Source organism: Meriones unguiculatus, chromosome 12 (assembly GCF_030254825.1).
Source record: "Meriones unguiculatus strain TT.TT164.6M chromosome 12, Bangor_MerUng_6.1, whole genome shotgun sequence".
NCBI lineage: Eukaryota > Metazoa > Chordata > Mammalia > Rodentia > Muridae > Meriones > Meriones unguiculatus.
Genome location: NC_083360.1, coordinates 84,954,837 through 84,973,639, shown reverse-complemented (window position 1 = coordinate 84,973,639; position 18,803 = coordinate 84,954,837). Strand labels below are relative to the sequence as shown.

Sequence of the window (18,803 nt, the reverse complement as noted above, 5' to 3'; positions counted from 1 at the left end):
AACCTCTACGTTATTTAAAATTCCATGCCTGTGTGTGTGTGTGTGTGTGTGTGTGTGTGTGTGTGTGTCAGAAGACAACTTGTGGGTCCCAGGGATTGAACTCTGCAGGCTTGATGGCAAAGAGCCTTACCCACTGAGCCAACTTTGCGGGGTTGGGAAAGTTAATGTTTAAAGCGGTGTTTGCTCAGCATCCCTGGAGCCATCTTCCGTTTGCCAGTGCTGTGGCTCAGCAGGGCCTGTATCGCAAGAGCTTCCGTGGGAGGCCGGATGGCCTTGGGAGCTCAGTGAGCTGCTCGTCAGCAGCCGACTTCCCAGGAGTCTGGAGAGTAGCTGGTTTCTTCCTCCGAAGTCTGCCCTAGGCAGAGCGCTTATTGCCGTTCACACCCCGGCCTCTTGCCGTAGCTTTCTTTGCAGCCATGGCTGTGCTGTGCTGGGGAGACTGCTCAGGAGACAGCACGGGAACTTGAACTTGAACCCAACCCCCGGAAGCCACGTAAAGCTGGGTGTGTAGTTCATGTCTGCGATCCCAGTGGTCCTTCTGCAAGATGGGGGACAGAGACAGGAGACTCCAGTTAGCCTGGCTCACGCAGAGGCAAATAGCAATGACCAGTGCCCGAAGCTGTGGCTGTCCGCGATGCACCATTATGTGAATATTGTGTTCACGCTTGCGCACACACATGCACGCAGTCAAACACACACATACAGAGCAAGAGCTCAAGTGGGTGGCAAGAAGAAACGGGAGAGAGAGGATAATAAACTGTTGTTTTAAAATTCTGTGTGTGGGTGACCTGGACCTACTGGTGATGTATCCTAGAAGGCTGAGAGGTGATTGGTGGTGGGTGGTGGCTGGGCAGAGTTGCTGGAAAAGATGGGCTGGTATGGACCAGATCACTGAGGGTGAGCGACCCCAGGGTAAAGGGATCCTAGCGCACTCCCCTAGCCTGGCCCAGCCAGCCTGCTGTGCACAGGAGAGCTGCTGTGCACAGCAGAGGGGAGGAGGGGGAAGGGAAGGTGTGGTCCTGTGTCCTCACGTGACTGTCCTTGTGTGTCTGTGGGCACCAGCGTCAGCCTATGACTGTATGCTTGGACCAAAGCACGAGTGTGCCTGGGCTTGTGGTACGCCTTCGCCACCAGCCAGGCTAAACACCCAAGCCCTGTTTCCTCGTGAGCTCTGCGGCCCAGAGTGGGTTATCTCCCAGCCTCAGCCCCTCTGTTCAGCGAGGATGCTGAGACTGCCCACAGCACAGGGCCGCCGTGGAGGGAGGCTGATGGGATCCCAGGTGTATGGCTCCCGGCACACACCGGAGACTCGCTGGTCGGTGTGTGCAACTACCGAATCCTTGCACGGATACCCGGGGCGTGTGCACCTGCAGACAGGTCTGTGTGTTCACGGTGTCGTCTGTGTGCCTGTACATGTGTGTCCATGTGTGAGCACAGGCCTGTAGGTAGCTTTCGTGTGTGGTCCCCTGTCTCTGTGTGTCCCCGTTGCTTTTCCTGCTGCTATGATAAGAGACCCTGACAGAAGCAACTTGAGAGAGAAAGTTATTTATCCTGGCTCCCTGGTCAAGGGACGGTCCACTGTGGTGGGAGAGTCAGGGCAGGAGAAGCTTGAGGCCATGCTTACCGCAGCCGCAATGACAGGGCAGAGGGGGATAACTGTGTGCCGGCACTCAGTTGCTCACTTGCTAAAGTGCTCTCCACTTTATCAAGCCCAGGATCCCTGCCCGGGGAGCCATGCTGCCCACAGCTGAGAGGGGTCCTCCCATAGCAATTAATAGCATCAAGATAATCTCCTCCAGACACGCCTATACGTCCGTCTCCTCAGGGATTTGAGATTCTGTCTCGTTGACCATTGATACTATCAGTTTGCACACGTGTGTTTGCTTCGGTACTAGTCCGTGTGCCTCTGTGTATGCTTACATGAGGTTGTGCCTGTGTATCTGCTCTGGGCTGCTTGACTTTGTGTCTGGTGTGTGTGTGTGTGTGTGTGTGTGTGTGTGTGTGTGTGTGTGCTCTCGCACCCTGGAGGGCTTCCACCCTTCCTCTGGCTCTGCTGGGCCGTGCCGAGCTGAGGAGCATGCTTCAGGGCTGCTCAGAGGCTGTGACCTTCAGGGGCCCGGCAGGGCTGTTCTCCCTCAGAGGGTCGCTGTGGCTCGGGGTCCTGACTTCAGCCTCCCGACAGGAGCGTGGAGCTAGTGCAGCAGGTAGATGAGGACGATGCCATCTACCATGTCATCAGCCCTGCCCTGAGTGCCAACGCCAAGCCCCAAGACTTTGTGATCCTGGCTTCTAGGCGCAAGCCCTGTGACAACGGGTGAGTGCCTGCTTTCTGAGGGGTTGCGGCCTCCCTCTCTTGGGAAGAGCAGCAATGTGGAGTCAGAGCTCTGCTGCCCACTGGTGGTTGGACTCAGAACCCATCAGCTCTTTCTAGGCTGCCAGTGGGGTTTCACTGTGACTGCTCATGAAAGCAAGGCTGTTTGTGGCATTTGCGGCTGAGGCTGCCGCACCCAAGACCACAGATGCAAGGTACCTCTCACACCGCCATCCCTCGGCCTCTGATGTCTGGAAGTCTGTGAGAGTAATGTGCAGCCAGGATAGACTGCATCTCCTTTTCTGGAGACTGAAAACCCCATTACACAGGACCGTGGGGACACACGGAGCCTGAACCTGATGCTGTTAACACAGATGACCCTGAGCAAGGCATCAGGCTCTGAGTTACAGGGCAGGGTCTCCGCCTCCTCCTGTGGCTGAGCTCTGACAGCTCTCTCTGACTCTCCTCCAGAGACCCCTATGTCATTGCACTGAGGTCAGTCACGCTGCCCACGCACCATGAGACGCTGGAATATCAGCGTGGGGAGACCCTCTGTTCCGGCTTCTGTCTGTGGCGTGAAGGGGACCAGTTGACCAAGGTGAGGCCTGGTGTCCCCTCTCCCCTTCCACCTATGGGTGACTTGAACTCTGTGCTGGGACCCTTTCAGACCTGAGCCCTCCGTGACCTCCTGGCTTTCCCGGCTTTAGCATCAGAAACATCATTAAGGTTTTGTGTAGTCTGTGAGCGGCTGCTGCAGGGGCCTGGAAAACACTCCGTACACAGACTACAGAAAACCTGGCTCTGATCTAAAATCCTGTCTCATTGTTTACTTACCATGTCCCCCCTTCTTGTCTGGGAGGGCTTTATGGGGCTCGGAGGGCCTCTAAAGCCGAGCAGCTGCATAGTCAGTGTTAATTGAAAAGGTGGGGGTGGGAATGCTGTGGCACTGAGCCCCCCCAACCCCAAACCCCAGGCTTGCTGTTTTCCTCGCAGCCCTAGATTGGCTCCAAGCCTTGCCCAGGGGCCAACTTGGCCAGCATTGCTGAGGACCTATGCAAAGGACATAGTCCAAGGTGGTGTCTCCCACATTTCTGTGACCCCAGCACCTTGATAGAAAGCTGATTCGGTTATAGGCTTTGGAGACTCAATCCCTGTCCTCTGGGACTGCCTGGCTAGCAGGGAGGAGACAGTGAGAGGGCTGTCAGGGTTGAAGTAGCCTGGGGAGCCTGTCAAAGGAGGCCTGCCTCCTTTTGACAGTGTTCTAATGGATCGTCAAGCCCCAGAAGGCAAGCAAGGCTGCCTCCTCACCTGCCTCCTGCCCAGAGGCTCTCCCCATCATGCCTCCTTGAACTTGGCTTCCTGCCCTGCAGGTCTCTTACTACAACCAGGCCACCCCTGGCTTTCTCAACTACGTGACCACCAATGTGGCTGGCCTGTCCTCAGAGTTCTACAACACTTTCAAGTCTTGTGAGAGTTTCCTGTTGGACAACCGGAATGACCTGGCCCCCAGCCTCCAGACCCTCTAGGTGTGACCCCACCCCGCCCCGCCCCAGGTCTTACACAGTGCGTGGAGCAAAGCAGAGACGTTTATTCCCCGTGACTCCCCAGGGAAGCCTTCCACGTTAGGTGGTCCGGTCCCACGGAGTGGTCAGTTCCTGCTCACATCTGCCAGCAAGTGCTCCCGGTGCTCCTGGGGTATCCTGTAATAGACTCGTGTCCTGTCCACGGCCCTGGCCGCCCACAGTCCAGCCCACACATCCGCATAGCTGTCCCCAGCAGTGCTGTGGTACATCGTGACAGTGGCTCGAGGGGAGGCTGCCAGCAGCCTGGCCACAGATGTGGCTGTGCTCCGGCCCGGTAGCCTGGCCTGCAGCTGGAAAGACACAGGTTGCCGGAGACCCTGACACAGCTCCAGCATATCTGTGACCATCTGCTCCTGATAGCCACTGCCCAGCACCTCTTCAGGCCAGCCCGGTGCCAGAGTCACATGGGGGAAAACTTCAGCCACAGCTGTGAGCAGCTCTCTGCCGGCCACGTGGCCAGGGACCACAAAACTACCATGTGAAATTGTGGCTCCCACCCACACAGGCCAGGGCAGATGGCCAAGGGTGGAGAGGTGTGCCAGCGTGGCCAGGGATGGCCGGAGAGCTGCGGGTTCCATTATGTTCACATGGATGCCCCAGCGCCTGTTGTGGACGCCCAGCTGCAGCAGACATGACTCCAGGGTCAGAACAGGACCACCCGACGAGTGCAGGATGGGCACAGGGGTCCCAGCTTCAGGTTCCTGGAGGCCAACATCCAGCAGGATCATGCCTTCTCTGTCTGGAAGAGGCAACGGTGTTTGGCGTTCCTGTCATCATGGGATGTCAGTGTCCCTCGCTAAAGGGGCAGCAGAGGTCATGGGGACACACGAGGAGAAACTGGTGCCAGCCGCTCTTGAATCTGCCAGTCCCATCCCAGGCTCCAAGTCACGCAGCCACCACAAGTCGCTGACTCAGTTCTCGGCCTTCCTGGTGACTCAGAGCTGGGTCACCACCCACCTCTCTAGCTGCACTGTGGTTGAGGACTCAGGGCCGCTGGTCTAAGACCAGGAGTTCCCGCTCTTGGCATCATCCCTCCCACTTTGTAGCTAGTGTGTGGCTTATTAGGTTGCCATGGTAACAGAGAACCAAGTCACCTACCCAAGCAAGCGACAGGCCTGTGGGTTAGCCGGGAGCCTTAGGGCTGCGGGCACACTCACCAGGGACAGTAATGGCTGCCGTTCCCCCTCTGCCGTTCACTTCTGGAACCAGCCACTCTACCTCCAGACCATCACCCCTGGGCTGCTGGAGAAGAGGGATCAGGCTGCCACCTGTGTAGTAGGTTCGCTTCCGGGTGGTGTTCACTGTGGGACCCAAAATTGCCAAGGTGACGGGACCACTCCCCACAAACGGCCTCGCACGCGCTCTGGCTCTGCTGCAGCCTGAGCCTTGTCGCTGTCAGTTCCCCCTTGGGTAGGTTCCAAGTCATTGTCTCACGGTTGACATTCAGCAGAGTTTACTGGGCCAGAACCAAATGGAGTTCGAGCTGGTGGCCCCCAAAGCTTGTCTCTTCCCCTTCCGAGACACGGCTCCCTCTCTTAGGGGTGGAATCTGATGTGACCCCTTGGGTTGGCTGAAGTGTAGTTGCTCCTAGACTCAGAGCCGAGGGAACAAGGGGTTTGCATAGTGGCATCTGGCTCATGACCTCGTGGGTCCAGAAGAGGGCTGTGCTCCGAGACATGAGTACCATCAACCATGAGTGGGGCTGTGGAAGTGGGGAGGGGCGTGAATTGGCTAGGTTCTGACCAAACTGTGCTTCTACAAAATTCGTTGGAGTTTTGGTCCTCCATTTTCCCTCTCTATCAGCCAGACTCCAGCTCTGTGGACAGGCAAAGATTGGCTAGCATGATATCGCCGGGGCAGAAGACAAATCCTCAGAATGGTCCTGTCTTCTGTTCCGCCCAGAGGTTCCCCCTTCCAGGCCTCCCCTTCTCTGCTCCTGTGCCCATCCAAGGCTGCCCTGAGCAGAACACGGGTGCCCCTCCCCATCCCGGGCCCCATCCTTACAGGCCAGCTGCTTGAACTGCGACAAGACAGGCTCAAAGAGGTCGTAGTAGATTTGGTGAGCGGCACTGTTGTCTCGGATGAAGAGGAGATCTTCCACCGACACTGGGTCTGAGGCACCCTGCCACAGTGTCAGGCTGTACCTGAGACCAGAGAGCTGACTCAGCACCTTCCCCAGGCCCGGAAAGACCCAACTCCCATGCTTGGAACTGAATGGCAGCTCAGCCTAGGAGCAGAACATCTGTCCTCCAGCTTCCTAGCAGCCTCTCCTCTTGAGCACCGGGGGATGATGGGAAGCAGGAGTTCAGGGGACATGTGTGCCCTTGGGATGTCTGCCAGAGGCAGAGCATTGTAGGGCACTGTTAGGCTAGCGGGGCCGGGACAAGGCGGTTGTTAGGACCCCTCCTGCCGTGTTCATCTTGGGGCAGCTCCCGGGGTGGGTTTGGAACCAGTAGAGGGGGCTTCACCTCTCAGATTGGCTCAGAAGCCAGCTGAAGTGGGGCCAAGCCGCCCGTGTCATGAAAGCACGCGCTGGGAAGGTGACCCTCTGTGGCAGGGCGGCCACCAGCTCCTGCATCCTTTCCACCATGGCTTGGGTGTACGTGCTGTTTGGCAACTGAGGCACGTAAAGAGTGGTGAAGCCTGGAGAAATGGTGACCTCTGGATACTTCTCCTGGACAAGTGCCAGGAACCTGCCGAGAACAGAGAGATCCATCTTTGAGACCCCTCGGGCCTCTTCTTGTAGGCTCTTATTGCCAGGGATGGGGAACAGCCAGGCGTGTTGATTCTGGGGCCTTGGAGGCTGGCCACAGAGCCCTCAAGGACAGCAATGGTTTACACACGCTCATGCCGATGCTACTACCCTGTGCTGTCAGGGAGGTCTGGGTCCAAGACCCTACTCTGAGTCTACTGGTCATCTCAGCCTTGGATTCTCCAAGAGAGTGACCACCTGCCAGGGCAGGGCCTTTTACACATACCCGTGTAGACGGAGGGGCGTGAGTGAGGCTTATGGGATGTGCGGACCACAGGGTCGGATGTCCTATTGTTTTCCTATGAGCAGGGCATGGTGGCACACGTCTGTAATCTCAGCACTTGGGAGGTGGGAGGCAGGAGGATCAGGACTTCCTTCACCCCCAGCCACAGAGCAAGCACAGGGCTAGCCTAGGCTACATGAAACTGTCTTGAAGCAAAAAAAAAAAAAAAACAAAAAGAATTATTTGGATTTTGTTCTGATGCGAATTTTAATAGGAAAGTGATGTCATCCACCGCCCAGTCCCAGATGTATAAATCAGTACCCCGAGGACAGAAGCCTTATTTGTCTTGGGCCTTAGCCTACATTTTTTTTTTTTTTTCAAAAATTTTTCTTTTCTTCAAATAGATCTCATTTTGAGAATCATAGTTGAGTGTTGGCTGGGCAGATGGAGGGAGAGGCGACTACAAAGCACAAAGGTCGGGGAGGGAAAGGCCGGTGGGAACATTTGCTCTGTCACTTTGTAGACTTAGACAGGCCACTTAACCTTTCAAAGATAGTGTCTATACTCACGGAGGATCTGACTAGTTGCTACCTCATTTCTGAAGTGTTCAGCTGTTTTCTGCAAATAAAACGCTTGAAACCGTGCCTGGGGCACAGCGAACGCTCAACAGCACGTTTCTGTCATTGCGAATTTTCACATCTGCAAAATGGGGAGAAAACTACCCCTTGCCCGCTGGGGGCCTGGGCTTGCTGGAGATCCGGGGAGAGAGCCGCCTCTTTCTAGCTTTCTAGCAGGCCAAGACCTGTGCGTGTCACTGGGGAAGACAGACGGAATGTGGTCACAGTGGACTGGGGGAGGGAAACAAGTATGTCAACAGGGACAGTCCAACTGATTCAGGCCTGAGGGGCCCAGGGGAGGCTCCTCAGGAATCTGGGGTGCTAGGAACAGTCCTGGAGGTGGCAGGGACCGGGGAAAGACTCAATAAAAGGAAAACTGAGCATGCCGGTGCACACCAGGTATAGCAGAGATGGAAACAGTAGGATCGGGAACTCAAGGCTGTTCAGGGCTACATGAGAACTTGTCTCATCCTCTCCCCCACAAAACAAAAACCACCACTACCACCACCACCAAAAACAAAAAAAACAAAAAACCCCAAGGTATAGTGGCCCATAACTGTAAACCTGGAAGTAGGAGACAAAGGCAAGAGGATCCCGCAAGTATGAGGCCAGCCTGATCTATATAATGGATATACATAGAACTACATAGACTGTGTCTTAAAAACACGTGAAGGGATGGGGCTGGAGAGGCCACTCAGTGGTTAGGAGGACCCAGGTTCAATTCTCAGCACCCACATGGCAGCTCTCTGTCACTCCACTTTCAGGGATCCAACACCCTCACAGACACACATACAGGCAAAACCGCCAATGCACATATAACGAATCATTAAACACACACTCATCAAGGGGGCAGGCATCTGAGGCCAGAGGGAAGAGGTCATGCGTATGCTCAGAGGTGGCTGGTGGGTGGCTCAGCAGGTGAAGGTGCTTACCACCAAGACAGATGACCTGAGCTCACACCCTAGGACCTGTGTGGGGAAAAGACAAAACCAACTCCCGGAAGCCGATCTCTGACTTCCACACGATCACTGCGGCACACAGGCGTAAACACACACAAAACAAACCAAAAGGTTCAGAGATGAGGTCTCACAGTGGGGATGGCAAGTGCAATAAAGGTTTCCCTGTGGTCCCCTTTCATGCTCAGTGCTGACAGACTCACAGGCTGGACACAGCTGGCCGGAGGGTGAACACTCACTGTGTAGCATTGATCTCAACTGAGATGGGCACATTGGGACCCCTCAGGATGTCAGCATTGATCCACACGGGTCTCCGGATCCTGCCGGCCTCAGTCAGCTGCCGAAGGAGGTCCAGGGAGGGGCCTACAGCCTTGAGGCTTTTGAAGTCCAGTTTGATGCCTGCAGGAAAGGGGCAAAGGCTGGAGAACTGGAAGTCGGCTTGCTGGGTGGGAAGAGCTGGGGAGGGTGGGGAGGGTCTTGGAGAGGGTGGGAAGATGGAGCAGGTGTGGTGGAGTGCTTTGAGGCAGGGAGAGCCAAAGCGGAGAAGGACTCCCTTCTTCATCCCAGGTGGGCAGAAGCCAGCTGAAGGCCTAGGCTGCTGCAGAGAGACCCGAACATAAAGAAGGGCTTCAGCTTCTGGTCAGGGCAGCCTCTGAGGCCCTGGACCACAAACAGCCTGGGAGGAACACTAGGCCTCCAGGAAGGGACGTCTGGGCAGAGAGATTGAGGAGTATGGAGGAATGCCCATCTTATCTGTGGAGATGAGAGATGAGACTTCTGCGTTAGACGGGTCGAAAGCCAAGCAGGACAAGGGGAGCCATGGAGGGCGGAAGCGGAAGTCGAAGGTGCAGGTGGCAGTTAGGGGAGGCTGTCTGTGGGAGAAATGACGTGGCTGTGACTGGATTACAGTCAGCAGGGGCCGCTGCTGGGTGGATGAGGAGGAGGGAGGAAGTGGTGTCTGAGTGAGGCTTAGATCCAGAATGGAAACTGGAGTTGGAGGGGAGAGGATTCGCCTCTGAACACATTGACCGGCTCTGCCAATGAGGGTCACCTTGACCCTGATTGGCCCTTTGCAGGTTACTCTGCTTTCTTTCTCTCTCTCTCTCTCTTATTCTCTCTCTCCATCCCTCTTTTTCTCCCTCCCTTCCATTTATTTGTTATTTATACAGTATTCTACCTGCACGCTAGAAGAGGGCACCAGATCTCATTATAGATGGTTATGAGCCACTATGTGGTTGCCGGGAATTGAACTCAGGAACAGCTAGTGCTCTTAACCTCTGAGCCGTCTCTCTGGCCGTACTCTGCACTTTCAGGTCCCTGCCTCACCTGTGGGCTCCGGAGAGAACATGTGGGTTGCACTTCCCCTTGTCCACCTTGCTTAGCTCCTCCTGAGCCTGCGTGATGGAAATCTGGGGAGCGAGCAGCTCAGGGTGGTCCTGGATTCACCTCGTCCTAGAAGGGTCCCTACTTAAGGGCAGAGGTCTGGGGAGCCTGGGGCTGGGAGAGGGATGGCTTACCCTTCTGAGAGGAGGCCAGCACAGCTTCCAGCCACTGCTGCAGGGTGTTGTCACTGTGGACGGCTGGAGGGTGGGCCATAATGGGCACCCCGGTCTCATTGGCTGTGTTGAAGCCTTCCACAGTGACATCTGCTTCCAAGACCATGACGTTGCCTATTTTTAAGAGGCAGAACTCAATCAGTGCTCTAAGAGAACATTTATTTATTATTTATCTTACCGTGTGTCTGCTCACGGCACCACAGCTTATGTGTCATAGCTAGACAGAAGAGTACTGGCATGAGTGAGCAGGAGTGAGCCGTATGGGTCTTGGGGGTCACACTCAAGTCTTCAGGCTTGGTGACAGTGCCTTCACTTGCTGAGATGTAGGCCTCTCACTCAGTACCTTTTAAATTTTTTTAAAGACTTATAATATTTATTATGTATACAGTGTTCTGACTGCATGTACACCTGCAGGCCAGAAGAGGGCACCAGATCCCACTATAGATGGTTGGGAGCCATCATGTGGGTGCTGGGAATTGAACTCAGGACCTCTGGAAGAACAGCCAGTCCTCTTAACCTCTGAGCCATGTCTCCAGGCCTCATTAAAAAAATAAAATAAAATAAATATTTGGCTGGTCTGGAGTTCTTGTTATGTAGACCAGGCTGGCCTCAAATTCACAGAGATCTGCCAGCCTCTGCCTCCTGAGTGCTGGGATTAAAGGTGTACACTATCAGACCTGACCTTCTCTGATTATTGATTACTTTTTATTATATTTATACTATATTTTAGATCTTATTATTATATTTTATTATGTATTACATGGTTATATTATTGATTATCCATCTGAATAGAATTTGACTCAGGTGCACACAGGACCACCTGAAAGCTTCTATTGTCAACTTCTGTCCAGCATGGCAGGACCACCCTTCTGGCTGTGTCCTCACTAGCAACTAAGGTGTTATTTTCATTTGCTAACATCATGCAGTTAATTCAGGAGAGCCCTTGAGTTTTCAGTCTAAATGGAGCTCAGACCTTTGGCACCAACTTTAATGTGTACAAACACCAACATGCACCTGTCAGATTGTAGGTTTTGATCTACAGGTTTGGGGAAGGGCTAAGATTCTCCTCTCTTGGGCACTCCCCAGTTAGGCCACTCTTCCATCCTAGGGGCCTTGGCTGGAACCATCTCTTCCTAAGGGGACACAGCTGTCCTGAGTCTTTCCTCCCTGATGGTGGAGATGGCCAACACCGGAGGTGCTGACTAGGGGATGATGAGAGTGAGCAAAGGAAAGGCAATGCTGGTGTGCTGTTACACCTGCGATCCCAGCATTGGCGACGAGGCAGACCTTGCTGTAAGTTTGAGGCCAGTCTGGGCACACAGTAAGTTCAAGGTTAGCCTGGGCAAAATACTGAGATCCTGCCTAAAAAAATAAACAACGACAAACTCAAGATCAATCACCGCCTAAGCCCAGGGAAGTAAGACAGCTCACCTCGGTTCTAAGAATTTTAAAAACATTTTATGTGTTTAAGTGACTTCTACATGTATGTGCATGAACCACCTATGTACCCGGTGCCGGCGGAAGACACCAAAGAGCATCAGATCCCCTGGAACTGGAATCAGACAGTTGTGTGCTGCCATGTGGGTGCTGGGAACTGTGAACCCAGGACCCAGGACCCCTGTGAAAGCAGCAGATGCTTTTCAGCACCGAACCTTCTCTCCAGCTCTCATGCCTGAGCATCTTATTAGGTTTCTTTAAAATTCAGGTGCTGGATGAAGTCAGATATACGCTGTTGCTGGCCCTTGTTTTGCTCGTCTGTCTTTTGGGACAGTCTTACACTATTGCCCAGGGTAGCCTGGGACACACTGTTTAGTCCAGGCTGGCCTCAAACTCACAAGCAGTCCCCTGCCTCTACTTCCCAAGTTCTGGGCTTATAGGTGTGTCCAGCATGCCCAACATCGACTCTGTTTTGTGGCCCAGATGGCCTGGAATTTGAATCTCCCACCTCAGCCTTCCAGGGCCAGGATCACAGGAGTGGGAGTTTTGCATCATCCTATGCTATATCTGTGTTTTGAAGTTGGAACTCTTGTCCTCATCGGTGAGAGGAGACAAGGTCCCAGGCCTCAGAACGCCATCAGCGACCTCAGAACCCATTGCCAACCCAGATGAATGATATGAAATGAACTTTATTTTTGTGACTCAAACACAAAGTTGTTCTCCCCAAAACAGGGTTTCTCTGTGTAGCCCTGGCTATCCTGGACTCGCTGTAGACCAGGCTGGCCTCGAACTCACAGAGATTCACCTGCCTCTGCCTCCTGAATGTTGGGATTTAAAGGCGTGGGCCACAATGACATCTGGCCTCACAAATTTTTTTTTTAAGGTATTTTAAATCTATTTTTATTTATGTGTTTGAGTTTTGCCTGCATGTATGCATATGTGTCATGTGTGTGCCTGGTGCCCCCAGAGGCCGGAGGGCATTGGATCCCCTGGAACGGGAGTAATATACAATTATGTCCCACCTTGTGGGTGTCGGGAACCAACCCCAAGTCTCCTCTGCAAGAGCACGAGTGGTCTTAGCCTGAGACATCTCTCAAGCCTCTATACATTTCTTTGTTAAATTTTGCCTGCTTGGGCATACAGTGGGTGAGGTTTGGGACAGAGAATCTATGCTCGAGAAGGGTACCTGAATACCACAGCTAGTTGTGGTAGCACACAGCAGTAATCCCAGCACTGGGAACCTGGAGGCAGGGTTAAGAGTTCAATACTAAACTGGGTGATGGTGGTGGTGGTGTGTGTGTGTCCGCCTGTAATCCCAGCATTTGGGAGGCAGAGCTCTGCGAGTTGGAGGCTGGACCTGGGGGCTGACCTGCTTGGGGTAAATGAGGAGGATCTTGGGTCCTCAGGAAGGCACTCTCCAGAGGGAAGGGAGCATGCAGCTGCCGAGCCCCCCTCTCCCCCACCACTGAGTCAGGTGAGCATAGTGGCTGAGGGTGCCGACTCTGCTGTGTGACACAGGCCAGATTCCCTGAGCTCTCTGGCCTTGTTTCCCCGTTTGTGAGAATTAAATAGTAACGTCTCCCAGGTTAGGCGTTCACCAAGTGTTAATTATTATTTACGCTTACCTAGAGTAACCCAGGGCCATCTGGTGTATTTCTGCTATCTCAACAATTACTAAGAATGACCTTGTTTGTGATCAAGCACGCCCAGGAATCACTGCTGCCATCCCTCCCTCTTACCCCCCAGGGTCTCTTGTAGCCCAAGCTGGTCTGGAACTCACCATATAGCCCGGGATGACCCTGAAGTCTTACTCATCTTCCCCGACCGCCCCAGCTGAGATTACAGGTGTCCCCACCACGCCTGGACCGAACCATGGCTGGTAAGTGCCAAGGTAAAATTTGAACCTTTTGGGCAGCCTCCAGGCCTGCTGTCCTGGACATGCGGTCCAGTCCATCCTCGCTCGCTCTGCCAGCTCCCAGAGGCCTTCCCCAGAGGCCTGCTAGCAAGAAAACTAGGCCTCTCTGCTTTTGTGTTCCCTGCTGCAGCACCCACCCCTGGCTGGGGACCTGGCTTCCTGGCATGGTGGAAACTCTGGGGACTCTCCATTGTGCTAGGCTGCCCTGGGTGAAGCTAGGTGGCAGGTCCTTTTGGCATCCCCTCAGGCCTTATCTCCCACTTCTCTCTGACCTGGTTCACTTGTCAGGCCAGAGGGCTTTCTCCTGTTAAGGTGTTTTTGTGTGTGTGTGTGGGGGGGGCGCCCTCACCCTTCTCAGCACTCAGAGATAAAGGAAAAACTTTGATTAGTGTGTAGATCTAGCCTCTAGGTACTGCTTAAACAGGCCCAGGCCTGGTCAGAAATATCCGACCATCCATCCCAGGGTGGTCTTCTCATCCCTACCCTAAAGGAGATTCTCCCCCCTTCCCCCCCCCAGAGCTAAGCAGGTTTCCCACAGGTTCTCCACAAGCTAAAATATGCAGGCTCCTAGTTAAAACATTCATCTTTAGCCAGCAGAATGTGCTGTCTGTGCTCTTTCCTAGAGAAGGAAGAGGGGGCTGTACAGGAAACAGGGGTGCAGTGTTAGCGCTGTTGTTTCAGACCAGAGACGCTTTCTCATTCCTGTGTCACCCAGCGCCTCCTGAGCGAGCTTGAGAGCCGTGGTTGAGGTTAAAGCTTGCTATTTTCTTTCTCCTTCACTCCCGGTCACCAAGGCCCCGCTGTCAGAAAACACAGCTGAAGATGTAGTGGGTCTCTCCTGGGTCTCTCCCGGCCTGGCCTGGCCTCTTTCTGCTGGCCATTTAGACCCTCAGTCAGTGAGCTCATCCCAGGCCACATGTCAGGCCACACGTCAGGCCCACTGTACAGTGACCTGCCAGAGCAAAAGCCATAGCCTGATGGCCAGGCTCCTCTGCTTCCCACCTAAGTGTGACCCTACATGAGACTCCAGGATGCTCACCTGGAACCAGGTCTCTCTTTGTCTCCCTCTCCCAGTGCTTTCTGACAATGTAGCCCAGGCCAACCTGGAACTAGCGATCCTCCCGCCCCAGCTTCCTGGGGTCTGGGATTATAGGTCAGCAGGAGGTTCTCCTTGAATGGTGGTTCTCCCAGAGAGGCCCTAAACAGCAGCACCACTCCGAAGACCTCAGGCCACGTCCACGGTACTGAAACCTGTGCTTTCGGAAGCACACTCAAGCCAGGGATCAGCCCCCAGACCTCCACAGCTTCTCAACAGCTCCCAAAGAGGATGTTTCCCCACCGACCTAATCCAGGAACTCAGATCACGGACTTTGGGGTGGGGGTGGGGCTGATCCATGTTGGCCTGGGCTCTCTCTGATAGCAGGAGCTAGGACGCCTAATTTCTCTGAGCTTCGGTTTTGCTCCCGTGAGTGACACCCACAAGCAGGATGCATGGGCTTCCAGGGGACCTCCATGCAGTGTGAGGGGAGTGTGTGCCTGTCAATGATAGGGTGCCATGATGGTTTTACAGGCAGACTCTCAGGAGCTGCTCAGGTATCCATAGCCTGTTTCAGAAACACTGTCTATCAACTTCTGGAGGTCAAAGGCCTCCTTGGCAGGGACCACCAGCCCCTGACAGGCTGGGGGAGGTTTGGTGGAGAGAGTACAGTATATTGGTGAGCTGGAATTAGCACCTGGATACAGGGCTCAGTGCTCACTGACTGTTCAACCTGACTGGCCTTATGCCCTCAGCCCTGTCCCCTCAGGGAAACTGTGGTAGGCATATGAAAATGACCACCACAGAGTTCCCCATGACAACAGCATCATCTGGCCCCTGAACCCCTGACCCCGAGCAGGATGGCTAGACTTACTGCTCAGGGCAGCCTCCATCTCTTTCTTGCTGTTGGCTGCGTGGTACCAGGTGACCAGCAGGCCGTCGCGGTGGCTGATTTGGCCTGTGCTCAGCATGTATTCCAGCATGTCGGCATCCAGACGGCAAAACGCATCTTGCTCACAGCCTGGAACCAATGCCAAGGGGTTGTCATCGTCATCGCTTGCTCAGCCCGGCACGGGTCGCCATAATTCTACAACTCTGAATCTAGCATTTAGTCCATAGACAGACCCACAGCCCCTAGCGTGGTAATAGAGCGTGAGCCTAGCCTGGTCGCTCTGATCCCAGCAGTTGTGAGGCCGAAGCCTGAGGATTGGCACCAGTTTGAGCCCAGCCAGGATTACATAGTAAGTTCCAGGTCAGTTGGGCCATAGAGTAAAAATCTTTTTTTCAAATAAACATAATAGGGTCTGGAGGCGTGGCTCAGTTGGTGGAGCGCTTGCTTGCCTAGGGTGTGAGGCTTAATGTGTGGGCTTAACATGTAGCCACCACATAATCTGGCTGTAGTGGCACATACCTGGCATTCCATCATTAAGGTGGGTGAGACAGGACAATCAGAAATTCAAGGTTGCCAGGCTGTGCTGGCCCACACCTTTTATCCCAGCACTCAGGAGGCAGAGGCAGGTAGTCTCTGTGAGTTTGAGGCCAGCCTGGTCTACAGAGTAAGTTCTAGGACAGCCAAGGCTGCCCAGAGAAGCCCTGCCTTGAAAAAGAAACAAAGTTCAAGGTTGTCTTTTGGCTACATAGTGATCTGGGGACCAGTCTGGGATACACCAGTGCTTGTCTCAAAGATCAGATTAGCAAGCACTGTGAAGATGGCTCAGGAGGTAAGGGCTCTTCCTCCAAGCCTGATGACCTGAGTTAAAACACTGAAGCCCACACGGGAGAAGGAGGAACTGTCTCCTACAAACTGTCCTTTGTCATACAGACAGAGAGAGAGAGGCAGAGAGAGGTAGTGGTAGTGGTGAGGACACATGGCAACGATGACAAAATAAACGTAAAAGACAAAAACCCGCATAAAGACAGGGAACTGTATGTCTTCCTCGGGCCGCACACACTCTTGTTGGCCTTGGATCACCAGGAAAGGGAGAGCCAAAGAGAAGTGGGCATGTAGGGGGTACTTGGGGGGATGGGTCTACGCTCGACGGGAGAGGAGCATATAGATGGTTCTGGACGGCACAGTGAAGGCTTAGCCATGGGAAAGGATGTTTCTACAGAGGGATGGCCGTTGCCTGTCCTCATGGAGGAGGGGAAACTTGTCTCCAGGTGGAGAAGTTGGGTCCGCGCAGGGCGTGGGGCTAGGGGCATTGTTCAGAAAAGAGCCAGCTGGCTGTAAAGAGCAGTGGCTGGCAAGAGCCCACTGGAGACAGCATCCCTGCAAGAGTCTAGGACACGCCCTGAGGTTCTGAGGACAGTGCTTACGGAGGGGAAGGGAGGGGCAAGCAGAGCCTCGGAATAAGGACAGGCATAGGTTTGGGGCAGTGGCTTGAGGGGGGTGTTTATCAAGGGGAGACTGTAGGAAGAGTGAGAAGGCTGCCCTGAGGGCCTCACAAGGTCTCTGAGAGGGAAGGTCCCTCCAAAAGCACAGCAGGAAGGGTCTTGGCTGAGATCAGGGCCAAGTCGATGGCACCTTCTGCTAGGGAGGAAGACTTGGTAGGACTGAGGTATCACAGAGCGGCAGAGAGCTGGGGACGTGGACAGAGCTTGGTGGGGTAAGGGCTGGGGGGGGAGTGGGGTGCAGGAAGGAACAGTTCCTACCTAGTTGGGTGCCGCTACGCAGGGTTAGGCCCAGAACCATCGAAATGGTCAACACCAGTGTCACCGTGAGGCTGCCAGCAAGGATCCACTTGGTCTGGTGGTTCGAGCACCACTTCTTGCAGGACATTTTGACCGTCACCGAAGCACGTCCCCTTCCCGATCCCTGCGCCTGAGATCTGCAGCAATATGTAGCCCGCAGGTCTGGCCACTCCTACAGTCTCGGTGGGGAGGGCTCAGAAACCCTGTCCTCCTGCCAGCCCTCATCTCCTTTTCCTCACCCATGCTGTATCTTATCAGACTCAGCAGAAAATCCTGCCACCTTCCTTCCCCCTCCCCCCACGAAACGACCTGACCTTCGAGCACAGCCAGAAGCAGCGGTGCAGTGAACAGAGCCAGACCCCTGCTGTAGGAGGGGTAGGACCCCTCCTACCCCAGGAGTAGGAGGTAGTCCAGCTGGCCTGGGGTTCCTAGTGGCCGGGAGCAAACCAAAGTGTCCTTCCAGGCCTTGTTTGACCCCCGTGTGGAAGGAAGCAGCCCATCTCTTCACTCCTCTCCATCTAGATCTTCCTGCTGTGCTCCAGGGAACCCCCTGGGTCACACAAGGGTTGGCAGCAAGAGCAGGTTAGCTCTGCCCCGGGGACGTGAATTTCCTTTTATCTGAGATGATGGCTGATAGGCAGGGCTGGGATGGGAGCTGATAGTCCTGGCATGTGAACCTGTGCCAGTGCAGGCCACCTCTGTACTCCGTTCCCTGGGCAGGGCTAAGTTGCCCTAAGAAGTTAAGGACTGCCGCTGTTTCTCAGGTCAGGGGATTTAAAGGAGCCCAAGAGCCAGCTGGGAGAAGTGTGCAGAGGAACTGTGTCTTAGCGAGTAGGGGCAGCAGGGGACAGGGGACAGGTGAGTGGCTAGGTGAGGGCTCACTTTTCTGTGTTCCTTAGCAGTGACAACTGATGTAGCGTGGCTTTTGCTTTTCCAAGAAGTTTATTTCTTGTCACAAGACCGCTGCCAAACCGTTCCTCCATCTCCATTTCACAGAAGACCCTGTGCCGAGTCACATTTGTGCCATGTTGTAAGCACAGGTCCTTCTGCCTCTAGGCTGCTTTCTTCTTGTCCAACCCGAGTGACAATGGGAAGGGCATTGTTTTAAGGTTATGTTTAATACTGGGGATGAGCAAATGTCAGTGGAAAAATCCAAAATTCAGCTTTAAAAACACGGTGGTGCACACCTATGATCCCAGCGCTCAGAGAGTTCGAGGTCAGCCTGATCTACAAAGTGAGTTCCAGGAGAGCCAGGGCGCTTATGCGGAGAAATCCTGTCCTGAAAAAAAAGAAAAGAAAAGAAAACAAAACCAAAACAAAAACAAAAAAAAACAACCCAACAAACAAACAAAACCAAAACATTACAAAGTGTTTTGTATTTTTGTGAGGGGGATGGGCAAGATGGCTTGGTGGGTAACTGTCTTTACCAGCAAGCCTAGCGCCCCAAGTTCAGTCCTCAGGGCACGTGGGGTGGAAAGAGACAACCAACTTCTGCAAGATGTCCTCTGACTTCCACACGTACCACCACCCCCACGAAAGAAACATAATTTAAGGATGAAAAAAAATTAATAAATTCCCTTTCGTGCATATGTACTGGGGAGGTCAGGGATCAGCCTCAGGTGTCGCTCACCTTTATTATTTTAAAGATTTTTTTTAATTGTTTTCTGTGTAAGAGTGTGTGGCTGCGAGCGCGGTTGTGAGGCGGTCCCTGGAACTGGAGTTGAAA

At 53.9% G+C, this 18,803-nt stretch overlaps 3 protein-coding genes across 14 annotated transcripts in view; 2 read left to right on the top strand and 1 right to left on the bottom strand.

Moving 5' to 3' along the window:
• Nucleotides 1-7,536, top strand: part of Acot11 (acyl-CoA thioesterase 11) — a 53,362-nt gene extending 45,826 nt beyond the window's left edge. For all 9 annotated transcript variants that reach the window (XM_021635286.2, XM_021635287.2, XM_060366075.1 and 6 more), the window contains 3 exons: nt 2,183-2,314; nt 2,783-2,909; nt 3,682-7,536. In XM_021635286.2, the coding sequence (XP_021490961.1) occupies nt 2,183-2,314; nt 2,783-2,909; nt 3,682-3,837 (415 nt within the window). In that variant the 3' untranslated portion in view covers nt 3,838-7,536. The remainder of the gene's footprint in view (nt 1-2,182; nt 2,315-2,782; nt 2,910-3,681) is intronic.
• Nucleotides 3,880-17,229, bottom strand: Fam151a (family with sequence similarity 151 member A). Its single transcript, XM_021635288.2, has 8 exons — nt 17,039-17,229; nt 15,261-15,407; nt 9,960-10,112; nt 8,682-8,841; nt 6,363-6,587; nt 5,899-6,038; nt 5,052-5,195; nt 3,880-4,633 (listed from the first exon to the last, which is right to left on the bottom strand). Exons 1-8 carry the CDS (start codon nt 17,163-17,165, stop codon nt 3,960-3,962), a joined length of 1,770 nt encoding a protein of 589 aa, XP_021490963.1. The 5' UTR covers nt 17,166-17,229; the 3' UTR covers nt 3,880-3,959.
• Mroh7 (maestro heat like repeat family member 7) overlaps nt 13,125-18,803 on the top strand; it is a 48,318-nt gene continuing 42,639 nt past the window's right edge. For all 4 annotated transcript variants that reach the window (XM_021635280.2, XM_021635279.2, XM_021635278.2 and 1 more), the window contains exon 1: nt 13,125-13,314. In XM_021635280.2, the coding sequence (XP_021490955.1) occupies nt 13,308-13,314 (7 nt within the window). In that variant the 5' untranslated portion in view covers nt 13,125-13,307. The remainder of the gene's footprint in view (nt 13,315-18,803) is intronic.

Bases quoted from the DNA above. Each gene is read 5' to 3' on its own strand.
- Fam151a (XM_021635288.2), bottom strand. From the start codon at position 17,165: ATGTCCTGCAAGAAGTGGTGCTCGAACCACCAGACCAAGTGGATCCTT. The intron at 10,113-15,260 runs GTAAGTCTAGCC...TCTTAAAAATAG, and splicing joins GATGGAGGCTGCCCTGAGCA to GCAACGTCATGGTCTTGGAA. The intron at 6,039-6,362 runs GTGAAGCCCCCT...CTCTGGTCTCAG, and splicing joins CTTCTGAGCCAATCTGAGAG to GTACAGCCTGACACTGTGGC.